Source organism: Hemibagrus wyckioides, linkage group LG02 (genome assembly GCF_019097595.1).
Source record: "Hemibagrus wyckioides isolate EC202008001 linkage group LG02, SWU_Hwy_1.0, whole genome shotgun sequence".
NCBI classification, from domain to species: Eukaryota; Metazoa; Chordata; class Actinopteri; order Siluriformes; family Bagridae; genus Hemibagrus; species Hemibagrus wyckioides.
The window spans coordinates 13448417-13470952 of record NC_080711.1 but is presented as its reverse complement, the minus strand read 5'-3'; the positions used below and the strand labels follow the sequence as shown (position 1 = coordinate 13470952).

The 22536-nt window shown below is 38.7% G+C and overlaps 1 protein-coding gene across 7 annotated transcripts in view; it reads right to left on the bottom strand.

The window, feature by feature from the left end:
• The window catches only part of tlcd4b (TLC domain containing 4b), a 37172-nt gene that overhangs the window by 3498 nt on the left and 11138 nt on the right, over nucleotides 1-22536 (bottom strand). For 2 of the 7 annotated variants that reach the window (XM_058412708.1, XM_058412699.1), the window contains exons 2-6: nucleotides 9322-9478; nucleotides 7947-8036; nucleotides 455-513; nucleotides 277-371; nucleotides 68-141 (exon numbers count right to left, since the gene is read on the bottom strand). In XM_058412708.1, coding sequence (XP_058268691.1) covers nucleotides 68-141; nucleotides 277-371; nucleotides 455-513; nucleotides 7947-8036; nucleotides 9322-9467 — 464 coding nt within the window. In that variant the 5' untranslated portion in view covers nucleotides 9468-9478. Of the gene's footprint in view, nucleotides 1-67; nucleotides 142-276; nucleotides 372-454; nucleotides 514-7946; nucleotides 8037-9321; nucleotides 9479-11785; nucleotides 11912-12094; nucleotides 12117-12250; nucleotides 12572-22536 lie in introns of those variants that run through there. The other 5 variants (XM_058412667.1, XM_058412693.1, XM_058412676.1 and 2 more) reach the window with 5 other exon arrangements.

Genomic DNA, 22536 nt, shown 5'->3' with positions numbered 1-22536 from the left:
AAGCATACGTAAAAAAAAAAAAAACCGCAACCAAAAAATAATGACCACAGGTCACAGGATTTCTCACCTTTGGTTCACGAACGGTGTTGATAATTCCGAAATAAGTCGGAAGTTTGCAAAATATGGAAGCACCCCACGTGTCTATGGTGATACAGAAATAAGCAATATATACATAAAAATAATAGAAGTAAAATGCAATTGGAAATTATTTCCAGGAAAAATAAACCTTCAGGTTATCATCAGTTTTAGCATTGCATACTGAATGACTATGCGTACCAGCACATATCCATATGCGTAGAGTGCCGCCAAGTGGTGACACACAAAAAAGCTGTCTCCCATGGTGCTCCAGTTGCAGGCTAGCAGCAGCAGGTCTGAGAGAGTGGAGAGGTGTGGATATCAGCAAACAGACATTATTACGCATGATGAAATGGTAAAACCTGAGTAAAATGCTCACCATAAAGCAGGTAGCCACATGTAATGGCGACATTGAGCTTGACCAAATTTGGATCTCCCCTGTGAAGACAAAAAGAAAAGAGCAACACAAACAATAAAGCATTGTAGAGGAATAGAAAAATACATCTCCTTCAATAGCACAGATAAAACTATATCAAAATGTACAATACATCAGTCTACTGAGTTGCACAAACCTACACCTTTACTTCTATTACTCACAAAATGTACTTTTGAATGAGGGCTCAGAAGGCTTAAGACTGAAACCACAACAAAAGCCATGTGAATATTAAATCTATTTGCAGAATGTACATAAAAACCGAGCATAACTTAATCCCCGCTCTCAGACGCCCGAGTCTGACAAGCATTAGGCAGCACATGACCAGCTACTGTTGCGCCGCTTGAGCTCCCTTCCAGCTCAAGCAGCTTGTTGACAGTCCTTTACTGGACAAAGGCAGGGTGTGTGAGTGTATTGTGCCTTTGACTGCCAGCTGCTCTTTGCGTTAGATTCAGTGCTCGCCCACGGAACTCTCTAGAAAACAGATGATGTCATACCTGAGCCGATTTTCATGCTTTCATAGAGTGGGAAAGGATTTACTACGCATGGCATTTTCTCCCTCAGCTTTCCACACAACTACATTTCCTTATGCTGTTCTTTGAAATGATGAACTATTCAGCAGAGGCTTAACTTATGCTACAGGCTACTATCTAGTGAATTCTAAGAGGATCCCCACAAAATGCAGCTGAGAGAATATATACAATTAACCAGCATACACTCTAGCATACGCTCCTTCTGAATGGGTTCTTTAACTATTATGAACACAGATGAACTGATATACATCATTAACATGGGCTGCTCAATCTTAAAAACAAATAAAAGACCTAAAACTAGCTGTGCAATCTGTGCACGGGAAACAAGGTCCACTGTGTTGCACACGCATCGCTGATATACAGACATTATCCACTCCAAAATCCCTCTCTCTCATTGTTTGCAGTATCTTATCATAGTAACGGTTCCGTGCATCTTAGAGACACTGTCTGCACTTACAGTTTGTCTTTGTTGCTGTAACAAATATAAACAAATGGCACAGATGGCACGCCAAGTATAGTCCTTCTTGTTACTAATTTGTATGCCAGACATACCCTTAAAATATACTTCAAACAGAAAGGAAGCTAGAGATGAAAAACTATTTCAGACATTTGTTTGGACCAATTCCATAGTCTAATCAGTTCATCTGCTGGTTACAATCACAATTCCATATAAATCCTACAAACATTCAACCCCTCGTTCTTGAGATATCACACTAATGAGAATCTTGGACAGACACACTGACAGACAGACAGCATGACAGACGGACTGATGGCAAAAACTGAGTCTTGAGTTTGTCAAAATGACCACTGCATGAGAAACAGGAAGGAAGCTACTGAAGAAGAATAATCTGATCTTGCTGTGATCTTGACCCTGTTTTTATCACTTGCAAAATCTAATCAATTCATCTGCTGGTTACAATCAAAATTCCATCATCCAAACATTCAACCACTTCTGCTAAAAAATTGTGCTAAAGAGAATCCTGGATGAACACACAAACAGACAGACAACCTGACAAGATAGTGCCTCAAGCAACCGTGTCATTATCTGTCCTGTTCGCTCCACTTTATTACTCACAGCAAAGTGCAAGCATAGGGCATCACGATTCCTGCCCCAATGGGCTTTTATTAATGTTTGTTGCAGGTCCTATTTGATGACTAGATGCAATAAAAACTCTAGGGTGCTAAATGATTGCAGATGAGAAAATCAAATTAACCCTTGCTTAAAGTATATCTGTCAATTAGCAACATTTCTTTAACTGGAATTGAAAATGTATGGAATTTGTGGAAGGGGACTTTTGAAAGATTAACATTTGTTAATCTAAATGGTGAGGCTCTGCTCAGCTGCTTCATGGACGAGTTGCCAAACCAACTAAATGCTAATTTATAATGTGTTAAGCAGATACAAATGGCAGAACATAAAAGAGGAGCTTTCATAAAAGAAAAGAGTTTTGCTAAGAGCCACAAGTGTGACATCACTATAAGATTTTATTATATATTACAATTAATTACACTACGCAAAGGGGTAACCACTCCCCTATACACCATCTGTCAGTTACTAGGAACATTCAGGCTTTCTCACACACACTTAATACTACTGAATGTGTGCAGGCGTAGTATTGTGTAAGACATGCGTCAGCATGCCTGTGATTTGAGATCGAATAAATAATTGAACATTTTAATCAAGTAAAAATGTACAGTAACAAACATTAGGATATTTTATAAAGGCATCATTTTATTTATTATTTCTCTATAAAGCCTGCTATAACTGTGACACCGTTCTATATACAAATGATGCATTTTATTGTAACGTTATCGTGACTGGCTTGTTTTCGGTGGCTGGTGTGTATAGAGTAAAACATGCTCTCTTAACAGTAAAGTGACTCTGTAATGGATATACAGTAAGTGGCAGGTGTCCAGTAGACGAGGTTGTGTGTGAAACCAGATGCCACAGTGAACACCGGGCTCAGTTACACCTGTGGAGGGTACCGATGTCACCTTCACTGACCTTTTAGCCCCAGTGAAAGAGGCAAATGCTTTCTGTCTGAGCTACACCAAATCTAAATCTAATCACACTCTCATGCACACAAACTTTCAAGCTCCATTTAACCACCAGGCAGCAGCAATGACAAACTATTTACCTAAATTCTTCACATCTCATCACCTTCCCAATCTTCAGTTCGCAAACATTTCATGCCTCATTGGTGTACCAACTGATTTGTCCTTTCTCAACATGTATAAATACGTGTATAAATAATATTTATGTAAACGTTTGTCAAATCCACACCCAAATCAAGCTGCACACTACGTGCCAACAACATAGACGCAAGAGCCTGTTAATTGTTTAGTCACCATGATGATAACACAACAAACCTTTATAATCCTCTTCTGTCTGTAACGGAGATCATACAATACTGTAGCTGCAGAACATCCGGAAAATCTGAATAGATGCTAGCATTCCAAATGCTAACCAATTTCAGACTTAGACCACAGCTGTATATTTCACCTATCTAATGTACAGAATTTTGTCACATTCTCAAGTTCATTCCAAAGGCTATTCGGCCACATACAGGGTCACTTCTCTTATATACGATATCTTCACTTGTACATGAAGCATAATGAAAGTGTATTTTTTCTGTGTGTGCGTATGTGTGTGTTTTGCATCTCCATTCTCTCTCAACAGTGAGTCCCACACAGTTTCAAGATCATTGGGTTTCACTTTCAGAGCAGTCGTCATGTCAGTTTAGGTGAAGGTACTGTTAACACCGAACTCTCGTGCTAAACCAGTAAGACTGGATTTGTTTAAAACTTCAACCAAGCGTGCTGCACTGTAATAAGGTCAAAAGGAATTAGGAGGAATTATTACATGAAAAGGCGTGGTGCTCTTGGCTCCCTGAGCTAGATACAACATTCCTGTTTTAAAGTCAGTGCACTTGAGGGCTACAACTTATTAACCAATTGAGATCCTCCTCACAAAGCGGAACACTGCAGGACATCACTGTCTGTCCTACATGAACCAGTCCTACTGCTACGCTATGCAGGACACAGGATATAGCTTTTTTTATTTGGAATGGGAGAAATTTTAAGTAAATAGAATAGATTAAGTTAATCTGACAGGAAATGCGCCGCCACATGCTACTGAACTTTGTCATAAGTCATAAGTTCATTGTTATCAGACAGAGATTATTTTTCTATCAGTGTGTTGCAACAGACATGATACAGAGCTCTACCGGGTATTTGGCCTTGTGTTCCTGGTAACTAGGGGGTAAAAGGAAAGCTAGAGCACAACTACCAGTGAAATACACTTCAGAATTAAGAGCACCTTCATGAAAATGAGAAACAGACATTTTTCACAAAAAGCAAAACAAAACAAAACAAAAAAACAGCAAAATATTCTCATATAAATATATATTTTTATAAATAATATTTTCTGGTGAAATTACTGCCTCTGTAATAAATAACAAAATGTGAGGAACATAAAATGTATGTACATAAAAATCTGAGACATATCAATTTAAAGATTATTTATAATTTATATATAACTTTCTTTCTTTGCTTTATAATTTCTTTCTTTCTTTGCTGCTTCCCTGGAAAGTATACACTATATGGACAAAAGTATGTGGACACCTGACCATTACCAGCCATATGTGTTTGTTTGAGTTTCCTGTTCCAGTCTCCCTTTGCTGTCATAATAACCCCTTTCTTCAGAAAAGGGAATATTTGAGGTCAGGCACTGATGTCAGGAGAGGAGGCCTGGAGCACATTTGGCATTCCAGTTTATCCCCAAGGTGTTCAGCAGGGTTGAGGTCAGGACTCAGTGCAGTTCTTCTACTCCAAACTTGACAAACAATGTCTTCATGGAGCTCGCTTTGTGCACAGGGGCATTGTCATGCTGTTATAATACAGCATATAAATATATTCTACACAGACTGGGTGTTCCCACAAACATTTAGCCATATAGTGTATATGTGCTTGTATACATTGAAAATCCCTTTAGCATTCATTAGCACTGAGGGAAACCAAAGAGCTTTGTTGCTGAGATGCACAGAAATCCCCAAGCAGTTCATAATGCAACAAATAATAATAATAATAATAATAATAATAATAAAAAATACAATTAGGCACAATCACAACCAAAAGTGCATCAATTTGGCCTCTCTAAATATTAATTCTCTTAATAAGAACAGAATTTTCCAGAAAAAATGCTTGAAAACTGTAAAAAGAAAAAAAAATTATATATACAAAAATCTTTATTTTTGCTCATTATCTGAAAGGTGCCAGTAATTCTGGAGCTGATTGTAATACAGACTGTATTCATCACAGGAAGCTATCCAATGTGCTTTTGCATAGAAAGACATAAAGAAAAGGCCAGTGTGAAACCATGTCTGTAACTAGCTGAGTGAATAAATGCGACGCTTTCAGTAAATCAGAGATGTGACATGTGTTCACAGATTGTATTCAAGGAGACAAAAGAAAAAGATATGAGGAAAATCTGAAGAGACACAGAAAGGTGTTGCGAAGGGATTGTGAAGGGAACCTTTCTAACATGTTCAAAGGGGGAAAAAATGCACTTCAGTACATCACAGAGAAACAGACACACCACAAGGAACATCATGACAAAAGCACAGATGCTCAGACAGAAGGACAGCTAGATGTTAGAAAGGAGCGTGCACATGCTTCTGTGTGTAAAGGTTTGACAAGACAAGCTTATTGCAGCGAAGGTGTGGTGGTGATGGTGGGGGGGTTCACTGCAGCCTCCCTATTTCCTTCAGTCTCTCTCTCTCTGTCTCTCTCTCTCTCTTTTTTTTTTTGCCTCATCAGCATTTGCTGGCTGAAGCAGCTCTGAGGCACAATGAGACAAAGAGTAGCAGGGGGGCAAGCGAGGGTGTCACATGATGCGAGGGTGAGGGAGAGACAGAGAGAGTCTGGGTATCTGAGAAAGAGCCAGAGCCGGAGAAAAAAGAAATGGGGAGGCTGTTGTGTGCTGTGAAAAGGCGCGTTGTTGGCAGAACTAAGAGCTCTCTGATTCTGAGGAAGACAGAATGAAGTAGAGAGACCAGTAGAGAGAGAGAGAGAGAGAGACAGACAGACAGCAGCATGACATAGATGGAGGCAAAACAGCCATATGGGAGGGTAATTCAGAAAAGTAGGCAGACCAGAAGGATAGATAGACGTGCGCATCATTACAGGAGCAAATCAGACTGAAGGTTGGAAATAAAAAGGGAAAGGAACACGCAGAGATTGGGGGGAAAAGAGGGAGACCACAACGGAGACATTACCATTCTTCTCTTTCAGGATGCAAAGATGCAGACCAGACAGACAGCAGGCAAAAAAGAACAGAAACAGAAAGGAACAGAAGAACAGAAACAGAGAGAAAGACAAGAGGACAAACAAATATAAGAGAGCTGTTTTGTGCTTAGAGAGGTCAAGACACACCTCCAAAACTCCAGCTTCACAATGCAGGAGCACTCTAACGTACCCATTAGGCATGTTTCCACAGTAAGAACCTTTTCAGGAACCAAGGAACTATAGGTGTATTTCCTCTATTCAGGGCCTACTGTCATAGTCTGCAGTAGTAAGCATCACTAATTGATAAGGTTTTTAAGAATAGTTTTACCTCCCATTCATGGTGTGTAAACAATAAGAAAATATCGATACTGCACATATGTTAGCTAATAACCAAGGTTAATGGCTCACATAGCTAGAATATTTTTATATAAACAGGGAAGAAACTCAATGAACAATCAGTTCTCCATACTGATACCTGGTTTAACTTCTTTTAATATTAATATTTAACATCATTAAGGGATCCATCGAAACCATTTTCTTCAAAAGGAATGTGAAGAGTTTTATTTTTTGGTGCTCGACGATACCCATACTGATACCAAAACTGAAATGAGAAAATGACTTAGTATGAAGAAATCTGGTTCATCAGGGATGCTTTCAAGTCTTTAGCTCATTTTTATATCATTAGCTTTACTTCATGTACAGCGAATTAGTTAGTTACCTTTGGATCAAAGAAGGCTTACAATGGAGAACAGTTTTGTTTCATTTAAGAAAAATATTTATGTATAGTTGTATGTAAAATACGTTTTATTGTATTCACTGAGCAAGAATCCCTAGGTGTGATGTGTTTTTCTTTTTATTTTATCATGAATGCTTATAGATATTTTTTTGCAAAGCTAGCGTGAACTCATCTGGCTGACATTCATGTTTAAGATACTTTATCAGGTAGCTTGTATCGTCGGCAGATGCTGTATCAACTCCTCTTGATATTTTCAAAGAGCTTAGGTTGCAGTCTGCTTTGATAGCTAATCATGAGATATGTTCAGGTTCTTGTCATTTTGTGCCGGCACGACAACCTAAAGAAAGCCTACGCCTCATGCTGTTACTTGGTTTTGTATGTTGGAACTACTTTTTTATGAGTATGAATATCCGTAATTGAGGCACAGTATCAGATGGATACATGACACCAGTAGTGGAAATGAATGTATTCCTAAACATCAACATATAACAACAAAGCTGTGTTGCTGTGTACAGTAGCTGTATAATTCTTGATTATAGTCCAAATCCGTTCCTTAGAAGGTTCCAGAAACTCAGTGAAAACATGCCTATTCACATAAAGGGGAATCTGTCTCACTGAATAGTCCATAGAAAACTATGATCCATTCAGACTTTAGGAATCTCAGACATTGGTAAATTATCATCATGACAATTTCAACTTTAGACTCTTTAACCAACAATCTGAGTTTCCACAAAAATGCAGTGCTCACTGGTCAAATTTGCAAATGCTACATAAACAAATTAGTCTCAAGCTCTCACTAAATGCTTGGAGGGTGATGGTCAGTGTGAGGTGTGCGGAGATGAATGAGCAGCATTCCCCTTTAAGCTCCTTGTCTTCCGCTTACCAGACTGGATCTGCGTTGACGGCGTCATCAAACCACAAGATGTAAAGGCAGAAAAGGCCGACAATCATCGCGTGGACAGTGGACACAAGCCTAGGGACGCAATAACAAGTCAGTATAGACAGACAGACAGACAGACAGAGAAGTTCAGTAGTCCCGTCTGACAGTCTGGGTCTGGAATAGTGCTGTGTAGACTCTGGAGAGATTTTGCTTCAAGTGTTTATTTATTTGAATAAAAAAAAAAAACAATAAAGTGACTTAAATTTCATCTGATAATAGGTCCAGATAAAAGTAAAAATGTTCCTTCTTTCTTAGTATGAAAGGAGCAGGATTGACAGCTCCTTATCGCGAACGGCTACAATGAAGACGTCTTCTAGAGGCACACGTCTGCCAGAAAAACATCAGTTGAGAAATGGAGTGCAGCTTTAAAATGCTTTTTAAGGCCATAATGTGAATGGTGCGCTTAGAGAAATATGTGTGCTTTGTGCAAATATATAGACAGCTGCATTTAACAAGAGAAAAGTTTTCTTTACTGAAAGATGCATTTCATGATGGAATGCTAGCCAGGTTAAAGGTTGCACTGTATTGTGGTTAACTAGGGGTCTGAGCTGTGTCTTCTCACATGGAAATCTATCTATCTATCTATCTATCTATCTATCTATCTATCTATCTATCTATCTATCTATCTATCTATCTATCTATCTATCTATCTATCTATCTATCTATCCAACTTCTTGGAATTTTCAATATGAACACAGAACTGACACTATATAGCACATAACAGTGTATAAGTATGTGATTTGGGACACACCTCTCTCTTAAATGAAATCTCTACTCTGAAACCCACGAAATATTTTTACGGTTAATTATTTGTGATGCGTTTAGCGATTCTGGTTACCTATTGTGTACTGTTCTGATGTCACACTGTAATCGCTAGTACAGTTTCAATGCAGTTTAATAGGGGAGGGAACAGGTTGATTTTTCAGGGTGGATTTTTCCTTGAGCCCTCCTCCAAATCCACAGAGGTTTCAGTTACAACGGTTTAAACTGACTGTTCATGGGTGTTGAATCTGCCATTGTGATCTCTAACAGCTTTGCATGCTTCAAGAGATACTAGTGCACCTTTCAGACATAAGACAAAGTACTGACTCAGTGAGAGATTGAGAGACGCATTTAGCAACACAGTGGGAACCAGAGCTGTGAGTTGATGGTGTGTGGTATATTATGGGAATAACTAAGATTAACTTCAGACAAACACGACAGATAAATTGAAACACATTCAATGCTGGATAATGTTCTACTGATGTTATCTTGCACTGAATGCGATCTATTACGTTGGTGCTGAGTGTGTGTGTGTGTGTGTGTGTGTGTATAGTACCTGGAATTCCACTCATTGATTTTGTTCGGTGGGAGTTTCCCATAGCCCCGTGTTAACGTAGACGACACTAATGGGCTGACGCCAGAGAAGAACAGTTGGAACCCGATGAAGCTTCCAGCCACCACGTACAACTCTCTTGCCTCCATCACTCACTCACCTGCAACAAACACACACACACACATCACAAAAGGAGCAGATGTGAGCCAATAAACCAACAAAAAATCCTCCAGTTTTTATATCTATCTCAGTGTCTGAATCACAGCAGCCAAAAAATACTTTCTCAAGAAAACAACACAGACTGGTTCAGCCAGCATTTCCCCCCACATGGGAACATGTTAGTACAATGGTAGATGAGAATGCACTGGTAGCTATTCAGGATTGATAAGAATATTTGCTGGTCTGCTCTTATAATCATCAGAAAACAATCATGATACAGACTGAGAAACAAGGGGGCTTGAGTTAGCAGTGAAGGAAAGCATGCATGAACATTTAGTTACAGATTTTAGAAGTTGAAGTAAAAGGATTTGAGGAAAATTTGTGAAGTTGATACAAGGAGAAATGCTGTACAACATGTAGGAGTGAAATTAAAAACAGACATGCTGTGTGTGTGTGCGCTGTAAATGAGTAGGGTCAATGTCTCTCAGTACACTAACAGTAAAAGCGATCCTGAGTGCTCTGGGGTTTCTTCAGTTCACTTTCATATTTCTACCCCTTTCTCTCTGTTACACAAACATAGACACACAAATGTGTGCAAATATAAGCACAGTCTTTTATATATACTTTTTCGCAACTTCAAGCCAGAATGCTAGAGGTGCTATGAAATGCAACATTAGCTCCGCAACACACACTGAGCTAAACAGAAATTAGGAAGTGACCAGAAAACACTCATTCCCAAAGAATTCTAATCTGCCTTGGCCTACATTTCCCAACATACAGAATTTACAAATTTGATCAAAATCTCTGAGCATTTATTTAGACAATCTTACATATATCCTACATAATATTTAGTTAGCACAGTAACATCCAGTAACATTGCTGTGAATTTCTATCTATCAACAACAAATAAATCTGGATTTCAGAATTTCCACATGATGCCCAAACATGGCCTTTTGCTAAGACTGGCCAAAGTCCTGTGTTGCAAACTCCACATAATCAGTCTCTGTCAGCTAAACAATGGACTACAATCCCAAAATCTGATTTAAATGCCAGCATAAACAAGGCGCAACACCTTTTCCCCTAAGTAAGGTTTAAATAATTAATCTAGCTCAGTATGCAGCTGACAATGCAGTAACAATAGGCTGTTGATTAAGGTGCATGGAAAGACCAATGATCAAATGACTCGCTGCCATTCTTTCCTTTATCATGAAAACAGAGACATGGCTGTCTCGTGCTGACCTTAAGACAAAAGTCCACCATGGCTGTTACATACTGAGACACTGAGGCATAAAAATGCACATTCACAACTGATTCGGCTAGTGTAAAATAACTGGATGTGAAAATGTTTGATCCTCATGATATGATGGCTTATAAAGTTTCACTGTGTAAAGTGTACTGACACAATGGATATATACAAACATCAGTTGTAGAAGCATTACCATGCTATATTAAGTAAGTAATTAAGTTTAATGATGCAGTACAGTGAGCCACAGATGCCTCTGATACTGTACCTTGCCAGGCTTCTTCTTCTTCTTCTTCTATATCCACCCTTGCAAGGTACAGTATCATACTTCATACAGTACAGAATTTCATAACCACTCCGGGGTTTTTATTTCAACCCACTCTCGTTTAAGAGAAAGAAACAGCAAGAATGAGGCATGCACCAATCCAGTGCTGTATACTGCCACCAGGGCCTATAGCAGCCTAAAATACTGGAACTGTATTAAATTGGATTAGACAATTTTACATTCTAAGACACTGTGGATGTGTGTAATGCTGACAGATTGAAGAATCATGACTCAGAGAACACACCTTGGTTTAAAGGAAGCCACAGTAATGCTGTTAATGGTTTGCATAACTAAACAAAAAAACCCTTAGAGATTCAGTATGAGGATGCCAGTATTCTATCAGTATCAGGTATCGGCTGCAACCCAGAAGTATCTTGTCAGAAATGGAAAAAGGTCAGATCATTGCATCATTACACTAAAGATACACACATACGGAACCTGTGGGACATCTCTTTGTTGGCAGTAACAATAAACCATCTTAATGAACCACATGCTGTATTCCTATTATTACTATAACATGGCATCAACTTTGATTAAGCTGTTTATGTAATCAGTGGCATAGTCATTGCTTGATACGGATGATATTTACACACATATGTAAAGCACACGTTACATACACGTCCACACAGACACTGTAATCGAAATGCCAGAGAATGCGACACTGATAGTTATGCATGCACGCGCGCTCTCTCTCTCTGTCTCTTTCTCTCTCACACACTCTCTCAATCACACACACACACATTTCTAAAGCTGTTACCAGGTGTAGTCGTGAATTCCACCTCTCCTATTGGTACCAGAAGATCTAAGATGCCAAATGTGTGAAAAATCTTCTACACTGTCTAACCAGTCTGAGCATCTCCTTGCCCAGAGGCGCTGGATTGCAAGCAAAACACACACACACACACACACACACACACAAAGCTGCCAAACAGCCGAAGCAGCAACACGGGTGCATATCGAAAATGTTGCACGAAAAAAAGATATATATATATATATATATATATATATATATATATATATATATATATATAATGTAATTGTGATGTTACCGTGGACGGTATCCCATTGAATATGAATCAACCGAGCCTCGTAGGGTAGCGCTGTTTAAAGGGACTTATATAACAAACAGCTACATGTAGCCTAACGATCAGCCTGTTAGAATGGCAGGATATTATAGAAACAAACTGCTATTGAATGCAAGCTACCTGGTTTCAGTCGCATAGGTCTGTGGAAGCAGCTCTCGGTCCTGTTTTGCTTTGCTCCCGTCTCTCTTCACTTCCCAAACTTAGCTAGCCGGTCGGCTAAAAGCAAAAGAAAAAAACCCCACACACATCCTTCATGGACTAGCTGCAAAAATGAGTCTCGAGACCCTGTTCATGCCGGACCTCCTAAAACAACCGCTATTTAAATTAGTATTGGTCGCGATTGCACGCCGACTTTGACTTCTTTTCTGCAACGTATTGACAGCTTGAGCTAAGCGGTAGAGCTAACAACACACACACACACGCACACACACACACACACACACACACACACACACACACACACACACACACAACCCGCCTCTCAGTACACACACCCCTTCGCCAGGCCAATCCCACCGCATAAACACACAGCGGGGAATGAAACACAGGCTACATCTGAAACCGCATACTAGCGTACTAAATAGTATGCCATGTCATTACATAGAGTACTATTCTGACCTACTGTTTAGTACTGCAGTATGCGGCTTCAGCAGTATGTTGCCACGCACGAGCACAACGGCTCTCAACAATAGCTGAGCGGTTGGTCATTGTGCTGTAAGATAAATTACAGATCAAGCTTGATTAACATTCATGGCTAATACATAAATCATCCCGTTCACAGGAGCAGGGACTGTTTCATTTTTTTTCTATTTCTATAAAGTGCTCATTCATACATTTTAGATTCAGTTGAAATGCTAATTTCCTATTTTGAGCGATTAAAATGTTGTTATTTGACAATGTTTTGTGAATTTGCTCATTTGTTAAATGTTAAGTTAATGCTCACTACTTACTGTAACTACCTTTATAGAGTTATTATTGCACCTAATGATATGGGGGGGGGGGCTGGCAACAAGTGCAAGCAAACCATACTTGCTGTATGAATGTGGAGGAGTGTGGATCAGCAGACAGGACAGATCATGATAGGGCTGTAAGGTGTTTTGCTTTTACACCAGGTATGTCTGAATCTGCTCAAAACGAGCTGCTCGACTTTATGTCGTGTGACTCTTGACTCTCAGATGACTTCACTAGATGGTAGCTTATAGTTAAATTTGCGTACTGGTGCTGTTTGAGGTTGTCAGTTATTAATGCCATTCTGCCCGACTGATATCTATGGTCACTAAACAGTGCCGTCATAACTGGTAAAGTAACACTCTTCAGAGATTGCTTCACCTTAACATAAAAAAAAGCCTACAAGACGCATTCATGTTATACTGAGCCACACTGCAATATGAGCACTGACAGGTGAAGTGAATAACACTGATTATCTTCTCATCATGGCACCTGTTAGTGGGTGGGATATATTAGGCAGCAAGTGAATGTTTTGTCCTCAAAGTTGATGTGTTAGAAGCAGGAAAAATGAGCAAGCCAAGGATTTGAGCGAGTTTGACGAAGAGCCAAATTGCGATGGTTAGACGACTGGATCAGAGCATCTTCAAAACTGCAGCTCTTGTGGGGCGTTTCCATTCCGCAGTGGTCAGTATCTATCAAAAGTGGTCTGAGGAAGGAACAGTGGTGAACCAGAGACAGGGGCATTGGTGTCCAAGGCTCATTGGTCCGATCCAACAGACGAGCTACTGTTGCTCAAATTGCTGGAGAAGTTAATGCTGGTTCTGATAGAAAGGTGTCAGAATACACAGTGAATGATGGGTCAGGGCTGTTTTGGCAGCAAAAGAGGGACCAATACATTATTATGCAGGTGGTCATAATGTTATCCCACTAAAATATTAGCAGCAGATCCTTTAAGTCCTGTAAGTTGCGAGGTGGGGCCTCCATGGATCAGACTTGTTTGTCCAGCACATCAGATTGATGCTTGATGTACAAGCTTGATGTATGTGCTGAAAGTATACAAATTAAGTTAAATTATTATTAATATTATTATTATTATTATTATTTCATCTCATTGTCTGTACCGCTTATCTGGTCTATTCTCAGGTCACGGGGAGCCTGCGCTTATCTCAGGCGTCATCGGGCATCATGGCAGGATGTGTGGCACTCCAACCCATCGCAGGGCACACACACACATTCACTCACGCAATCACACACTAAGGGCAATTTAGAGACTCCAATCAGCCTAGAAGCATGTCTTTGGACTGTGGGAGGAAACCGGAGCACCTGGAGGAAACCCACCAAGCATGGGGAGAACATGCAAACTCCACACACACAGTGAGCGGGAGCAAGGTGTGAGGTGAACGTGCTAACCACTGAGTCACCGTGTCGTCTATTATTAATTATTATTATTATTATTATTATTATTATTATTATTATTGTTGTTGATTTTGTGAAAATCATGTATTTAGATTAACTCTGTTTTTCTGTTGTATGGTATATTAGTGCCACATTATCATATTCGCAGCTTCCCTTTATTGATAATTGGTCACTTAAGTAACCTAATGTGTTTAACAGTTGATCCAAAAAAAATGATCATGACCAGTTTTTTCATTCATTCATTCATTCATTCATTCATTCATTCAATCATTTATTCATCCTCAGTAACAACTGTATCCTGGAGAATGGTTTGCAGAGAATCCGGAGCCTATCCCGGGAACACAAGTCAGAACATATACTAAATGAGATGTCAATCTATCAGAAAGGCACCACACACACACACACACACACACACACATTCACACACATACTCATACCTGAGGGCAATTTAGAGTAATCCACCTACTGCCAAGTTTTGATAGACAGGAGAAAACCCAAAAACTCTGTATTAACACTGTTTGGTGGCAACACTAGTCTTCCTAAAAAACCTTCAGTTTTTTATCCAAAATAATTCTAGTGATAAAATAAATATTGCTGGCCTTACTTCATATGTAGCCATTATTGCATTTACATTTCACTTTAATTTTCATATTACAATTGGTGATTTCATTATTTGTTTACATATGAAAGAATTTATATAAAAATATATTATCTAGTCTTCTATCCAAATAATCCCACTCAACTTCAGTTTCATTGACCACCATAAGAGTCCCCACTCCAACTGGGTTTGGGTGTGTTTGATTGTTTTTTATTATTTTTAATTCATATATATATATATATATATATATTCTTTTTACTAATTGCTCCAGAACCAGTACCAGAATTCATGATTTTGGTATTCCCATTGCCTGAAATCACAACTCAGTGTGCTTCATTTAAACATGTAGGCAGGCAGCCAGTCTCTAAGCAGATCTTTTAGCAAAGCATACCTTTATAGCGTTTTTTAAGAAAATGCAGTCAGTCCTTTCGTGTCTTCCTTCCACTGCATTTTCTCCATCAGCTTGCTCTTCTTGCATTTATCAAATAATTTATTTGTATGGCGATAAAACAAAATATACACTATATAAATTTACTATATGGCCAAAATTTTGTGGACATCTGACCTTTACACCCACAAGTGAGCCTTCCCCAAATTTGCACACAATTGTCTAGAATGTCTATAAATCCTTTTGCGTTACAATTTACCTTCACTGGAGCTAAGGGGCCAAACCTGTTCTGACAAAACAATGCCCCTGTGCACAAAGACAACGAAGGTTTGCTAACAATGGAGTGAAAAAAATCAAGTGCCTTGCACAAAGCCCTGACCTTAACCCCACTGAACACCTTCTTGATGAACTGAAATGGCAAACCCCCAGGCTTCCTCACTTGATAGTGCCTGACCTCACTAATGCTCTTGAGTCTGAATGAGCACAAATTCACACATCCACTCTCCAAAATCTAGTGGAAAGCCTTCCCAGAAGAGTTGAGGTTATGATAACAGCAAAGGGGGAATAAAACTGCCAATGTTCCACAAGCACATAAGGGTATGATGGTCAGGTGTATACAAACATTTGGCCATATCATGTAATTTTCTTGGATGGCTAAAACCTCTGCACAGTACCACTTGAAAGTACATGTGGAGTAAAACTACTGTAAAGAATAATTTTCCCAATATAGAGCAACTGATTTTAGTCTGTACGGTCAGCGTCTCATTCCTGCATAGCACCATCATGTCTGACCAGATAATGTTTAGATTTTAGACCATTTTCAGCAAAGCAGGTACATCAGGTTCACATAAACTGGACTGCTGAGAACTGGAAAAACATTGTCTGGATTTTTGTCTGGTTTTGTTGAGTCTGTGCCCAATGTAGCCTCAAATTCCTGTTTTTGTCTGACAGAAGTATACTATTAAAGCTGTTGTAACCCAACCGCCTCGAGGTTCAACGTGTTGTGCATTCTGAGATGTTTTTCTTTTAGCCATGGTTGTAAAGAGAAGTTGTTTGTGTTACCAAAGCCTTTCTGTCAGCTTGAACCAGTCTGACCATTCTCCTCTGACCTTTCTTATCAGCAAGGCATTTCTGCCCTGCAGCCATTTAAGTCTTTCTGGGACAAACAATAACACTGAGATCATGGAGAATTTAATAATAAGTGATACGCTAATAATAATAATTATAATAATAATAATAACCACAACAACAAAAAGAAACACTACATACACACAGTTTTGAATCAATGATTTTATTTTGTTTCTTTGCTGCAATGTCCCTCATGCCCTGCTGTGTACACACTCAGACATTGAGCTAATGGATTTAGACATGTTTAAACAGAATTTTTCCTTAATTTGTATCATGAATACAGCAGTCATATGGTCAGTCATGTTTTTTACCTAGTCAGGTAATGCTTTATAAAATGTTTTATAGTCGATTAATGTTTTATACCAAAGGCCGTGGCGAAGCAACATGTCTGACATTTTTATGAAGAGTGTGCCTTCTAGTGTGTTTACAAAAAAGAGATATCCTTTCATCAGGTTTAGCAGCAGGGCTAAATGCTGTGAAAAGTAATGATTCTTTCTTTTAGTTTACTGTTTGTCCACACACAGGCCTAAGATATTCCCTTTTCTGCTTGAACCCATTTATTAGATGTGTCTTGATAATGAATGGTTCTTATTGCTTCTGTGCAAAAGAGGCTCTCAAGGTAACCTTTCCTTGGCCTCAAACATTTCTTGGAATCTCTTTTAAAACAGCTGAATGTCCTGCTCAGAGATTGCAGGTCATTTCTTTATTCAGCGGATTCCTGCTAACCTGCACTCGTCCCGCCTGTCTGGCAGGTTCAGTGCCTCCTCAAGACCCTTGCAAAGCGTGCGGCCCAGTTTGCTATTACAGACCTTTATTTTCATTTATGGGCTTTTAAAAAGCGAAGGGACGTCAAAAGGTTCTTTTGAAATGACATATAGTTATTATTTCACTGGCACTGCTTCCTTTCACTTTCATGAAATTTGTCAAGATTGCATAGTCAAATAAAGGCTTATCCGATATTCATTTTTCATTTTTGGCAGGAATCAAATAACGATTTCATAACTTCATTACCTTCCCAATTCTTTATAACTTTCATAACTTTACTCAATCCACACGATCGATACAAATAACAGCTATAAGCATATATACAACCATTCGTCATTTGTCATATCTGCCATGTTTGATGTATTTTTATTTTAATTTTTTTTTTAATGGAAATGCATTGCAAACAGGCATGCACAATTGTTGCTTATGAATATTTTCAATTATGAATATAGAGGAATTTTATGGCTCACAAAGGTCAAATGTAAAACTCATTCTGAGAATGTGTGATTGTATTATACTGGTAATATACTGTTTAATTATTTAATCATAGGGAGCATCACAAGTCACAGCTAACAATTCTGACATTTTAGTTTTTTTTTTCGCATGCTGCACGATTATAAAAATCCAAAATAATTGTAATTTGTAAAGTTATAGCCAAACCTATTAAATCCCCTCAGACACAATATTGATTGTATATTGAAGTTAACGTAAAAATGGTGTTTGGTGCTGGAAAAACTGCCCTGCAGAGAAATACATGACCACCAGGAGGCAGTATTGTCAGCTAAAGGAGCTCCAGAAATCAGCTTGCCAATAACTTGCATAACAGGAATCATGTTTGTGTGATAAGCCCTGTGGCAGCACAGTTTTCAAGTCTTATGTAGCCGGAACATCACATAACAACCAGCCTCATTATTGTACTGTGAAAATAGATTTGCTAACTGCCACTTCACATTAGAATCACACCCCTCAAAAATGCAATTTTGTTCATACCTATTTATTTAAAAAAAAAAAAAGAAAGAAAGAAAATAAAATGAATCCAGTTGTATCTAGTTTTTAATTCCTGCATGACAGCCCTGTATAAGCCTGGACTGTGTCTCTGTGTGTGTAGGAGTGTAAATCAGCATGGGGTGTTTTTGTTGATAGTGCTTTGCATAGCATTGTGCCATAAAACACCTACACAGAGCAAAAAATCTCCCCTTCTGCTCATGACACTTTACACATCTACATCTATTCTGCAGTAATTATGCCCTCTCCTCTCTCGATAAACAATAAACAGTCATGAAGGGCAACTCATGCATTTAAATGCATACAATGAGCCTCCTACTATAAATCCTTGTGCAAGAATTTGTGCAGGAGTACTGCTTTTTCTCAGGCAAATAGAGGGAGAAAAAATGTTTTTCTTTTTTAAAAAGCTTGATCACCTTCATTCCACTCTTGGGAACAATACAATATTGCTGTTATACTCAAACCATGTTTCCGTTACAGTATTATTTTTAAAATATAGTTATATATCTTCTTTTTTTTTTTTTGTGAATATTGCATTTTTCACTTTTTTCCTTTCCTCGACGTTATATAATTAAGTTGAATATTTTCCTTCCCTCCTCTTCTTTTGTCTCTTACACATTTTTACTCTTTTTCGTCATCCTGGGTTACCTGCACTTGCGTTCACATTTTCTTCAACAGCTATACAAATAGCATTCTGAAGAGCAGAGCATTAAGGTAAATAAATAGTTAAAGCAAAGCACTGAATGGAAATGTCTGTGCAAAGCTGCATTGCGCTAAACATTTTATACACAATATATTTGCTTTCAACTTGCTGCATAATAGAGCTTAAATTTTTATTCTAATGATTAATTAATAACAGAGTCTACCAGCTGTATTTATTTCATTTAAGACCATAAGGTAGAAGGAAAGTGAACTGTCTGACTGTAACATCTGTCTCGGCGGAGAGCCGTCGTGCAGCGTGATGCTTGAGTGACGAGGCTGACTGCTAGGTGGAATGACACAGGATGCTCCTGCTCAGGGACCTTTGGCCAGATGTGGCACATAACACCTGTCAGAGGGCCCTACCTGCCTGCTCTCTCCATTCCGCACAGCCAGCCAGCACATATCTGTCAGTCCTGTCTCAGCATGGAAGAAGTGAAGCACAGTTTACCATGTACAAGCTTAGGAAATAAACCACGTGTAACGAAGCAGATTTTGCACAGTGCTTGAATTCATCTTCGACAGCCTTCAGTCCTGCAGACGAACATCTGTTAGCTGTTAGTTTAACTTAGCAGAAACATCTTGCATCTTATTGCATGCTACATTTGAAATGCTTTACATCAATTCTCATAACTGTAACTACACTGCATCATTCATAATGAAATGATGAAATATATATATATATATATATATAGTCATAGTCATACACACACACACACACACTTCAAAGATGATGTAATTACACATAAAGACATTCTGCTATAAAAAGCTGTAAACTAAATTCAATTCAAAATATGTATAGTGCTTTTAATAATGAAGATTACTGAAAAGCAGTTTTATAGGAATATACAACTTCAGAATAAAAATGAAAATAAATTTTAAAATTTTAATTTATTTTATCCCTAATGGCATCTGTCTCCCATAGGCAACTGTGGCAAGGAAAAACTCCCTGAGACGATATGAGGAAATCTTGAGAGAAAACAGACCCAAATGGGAACTAACTCATCCTCATCTGGGTGACACTCAATTATGTGATTATTAATAATTTTCCTACTTTAACTGTGCATAGGCAAGTGCAATTATGTACCCAGGAGCTTTCGAGAAACTTATTAGCATCATTCATTATAGTTTTAACATAAATTCCTTTCTGCCGAAGCCATTAAATGTTCAGTGATGGAGACCCGAGTGTCAATATTTGGCTTGACAACAATTTAGAAAAGGAGCACATATTAGTTTAGCTTGGAGTACGTAGTTACTGGAAGATTTGTCAGACCTCTTGTAGCTGCTTCTCCACACATTTCTCCATGGATGGATTTAAAATACTTTAAAATAACAATAGATGAATAATCATGCATTAATACCTGAATTAATACTTAGCTCTTCATTAGTTCCTGATTACCTTAACTCATCATGAGTTCATATTTATTTCAGGTGTTAGTGCACGATTATTCAAACACTGGTGTTGTAAACTGTAATTTAAGGACCATTACGACAAATGTTTCTATAATACAGGTACTGATTTTCTTTATATTTTAAGAACATAACTGAAGAAACAAATCCTCATCCTCAAGATGTCCGGAACATGGCTGAAACGATATTTTGCAATGTTACGGCTGAAACTTCTGATGATGTGTGTTTTAAGGTTTTTATTTCAATTTAAAAAAAAAAAAGGCTTGCTGCACAAACTATGCCATCTGTTGCACTTTATAGACAGTGCCTTGAGGACGTAATTAATACTAACTATGCCACAGCCTTTTGGAATCTGATCGTCGTCAGGTGTTGATGAATTCAGATGGCGTGTCGGCTGTAATTCAGATCACAGCTTCGATTTAACGTGCTTGTTTAATACCTTATCATTTCTTCAGTGACGGCTCATACACAAGGACTTGTATGATCATGCCACGTGACCTATTGTTAATGTTTTACTGAATTAAATGTAGCCGTAAATGTATGACAGATTGTCCATCAATGAAATAAAAACCATTGCCACTTCAAATCACACAACCTCATCTTTGTTTATTTTCCTATAACACCTGATGTGTTTATTCCTTACATACAGTATTTAAACATTACATATTCTGTATAGTTTCACACTGAATTCATGCTCACCAGTCGTATACTGTCAGTTTGTGGAAAGAAAGACACATGCACATGCAGAACATTGTTACACTACACCGAAAGGTAAGGAGGGACACAAGGTGTACAGGGTAAGGTGATGTGGCGAGTGAAAGTTACTGAGTTGCTGCCACTGTTCTGTCCTGCTGCAGTATCTCACTGCTAATTAACACTGATTACAGGGCAATTACAACACCGTTAATCACATCCTTATTAGTTTAGCCATGCAGAGAGACAGAGAGAGAGAGAGAGAGAGAGAGCAAGAGAGAGCGAGAGAGGGAGATGTCATGTATATGTGTAGACAGCAGAGGCGAAGGAGGAAATGCTGTATGAGTGTGTGAGAGATTGCAAAAGTGGTAGAACAAGGCTTCACATTTCACCAAGGCTCTGCTGAGTGTGCATGTGTCAGAGAGCGAGTGCCTGCGACAGGTTTGTGTCCTATTCGAATGCACATGTATGATGAAGCACATCTGCGTATTGCTTCTGTGCGCAAAAAAATGTGTTGTGTGTGTGTGTGTGTTTGTGTGTATGCTTCTGCACGATGAGTGGGAGAGTTTTTCGAATGAGGTGAAAAGAAGCTCTATTGAATGAATATTTATACTATTGATTGTTGTGCTGTTTCCCCCTTCTCTCTCTCGCTCTGTCCCTCCTATTTCTTTCCTTGCCAGAGAAGGAGGTCAAAAGTCACTCCCTCCTCGTTGTCACAGTTGCCAATCACCTCCCATTCTGCAGCACCCGTTGCCCTGGAAACCAAGGGATTCAGTTGCCAAGCACCCAGAGCTATGCACGTAATAGTTATTTATATATTTATTTATATCTTTTATCTATTTGTTCATTCAGTGAGAGTGAGGATGAATGCTCACATACATGCAAACACACACACGCATGCATGCAGACACATGCGCACACGCACACACACACACACAATGTGTAAAAAGTACAAATGGGAGCCTCAGGTGACTAATAGTGATTATCATTATAATAACTGGGATGTGGACAGGAGTGGAACCTATGTACTCTCTCTCTTTCTCTGTCTCTAAAACACACATACACACCACACACACGCACACACACACACATACACACACACACGCACAATGTGTGAGAAGTACAAATGGGAGCCTCAGGTGAATAATAGTGATTATCATTATAATAACGGTGATATGGGCACGAGCAGAATCTATGCATTCTCAAACACACACACACACACACACAGATTTTGTTCATCTCTTTGTCTATCCAGCACATAGAGCCGTTCTTACAAAGAAGCGATACAGAGAACTCGATAGAAGTACTTCCTACTAATTTCACACACACACACACACACACACTTTAGGTATCTTA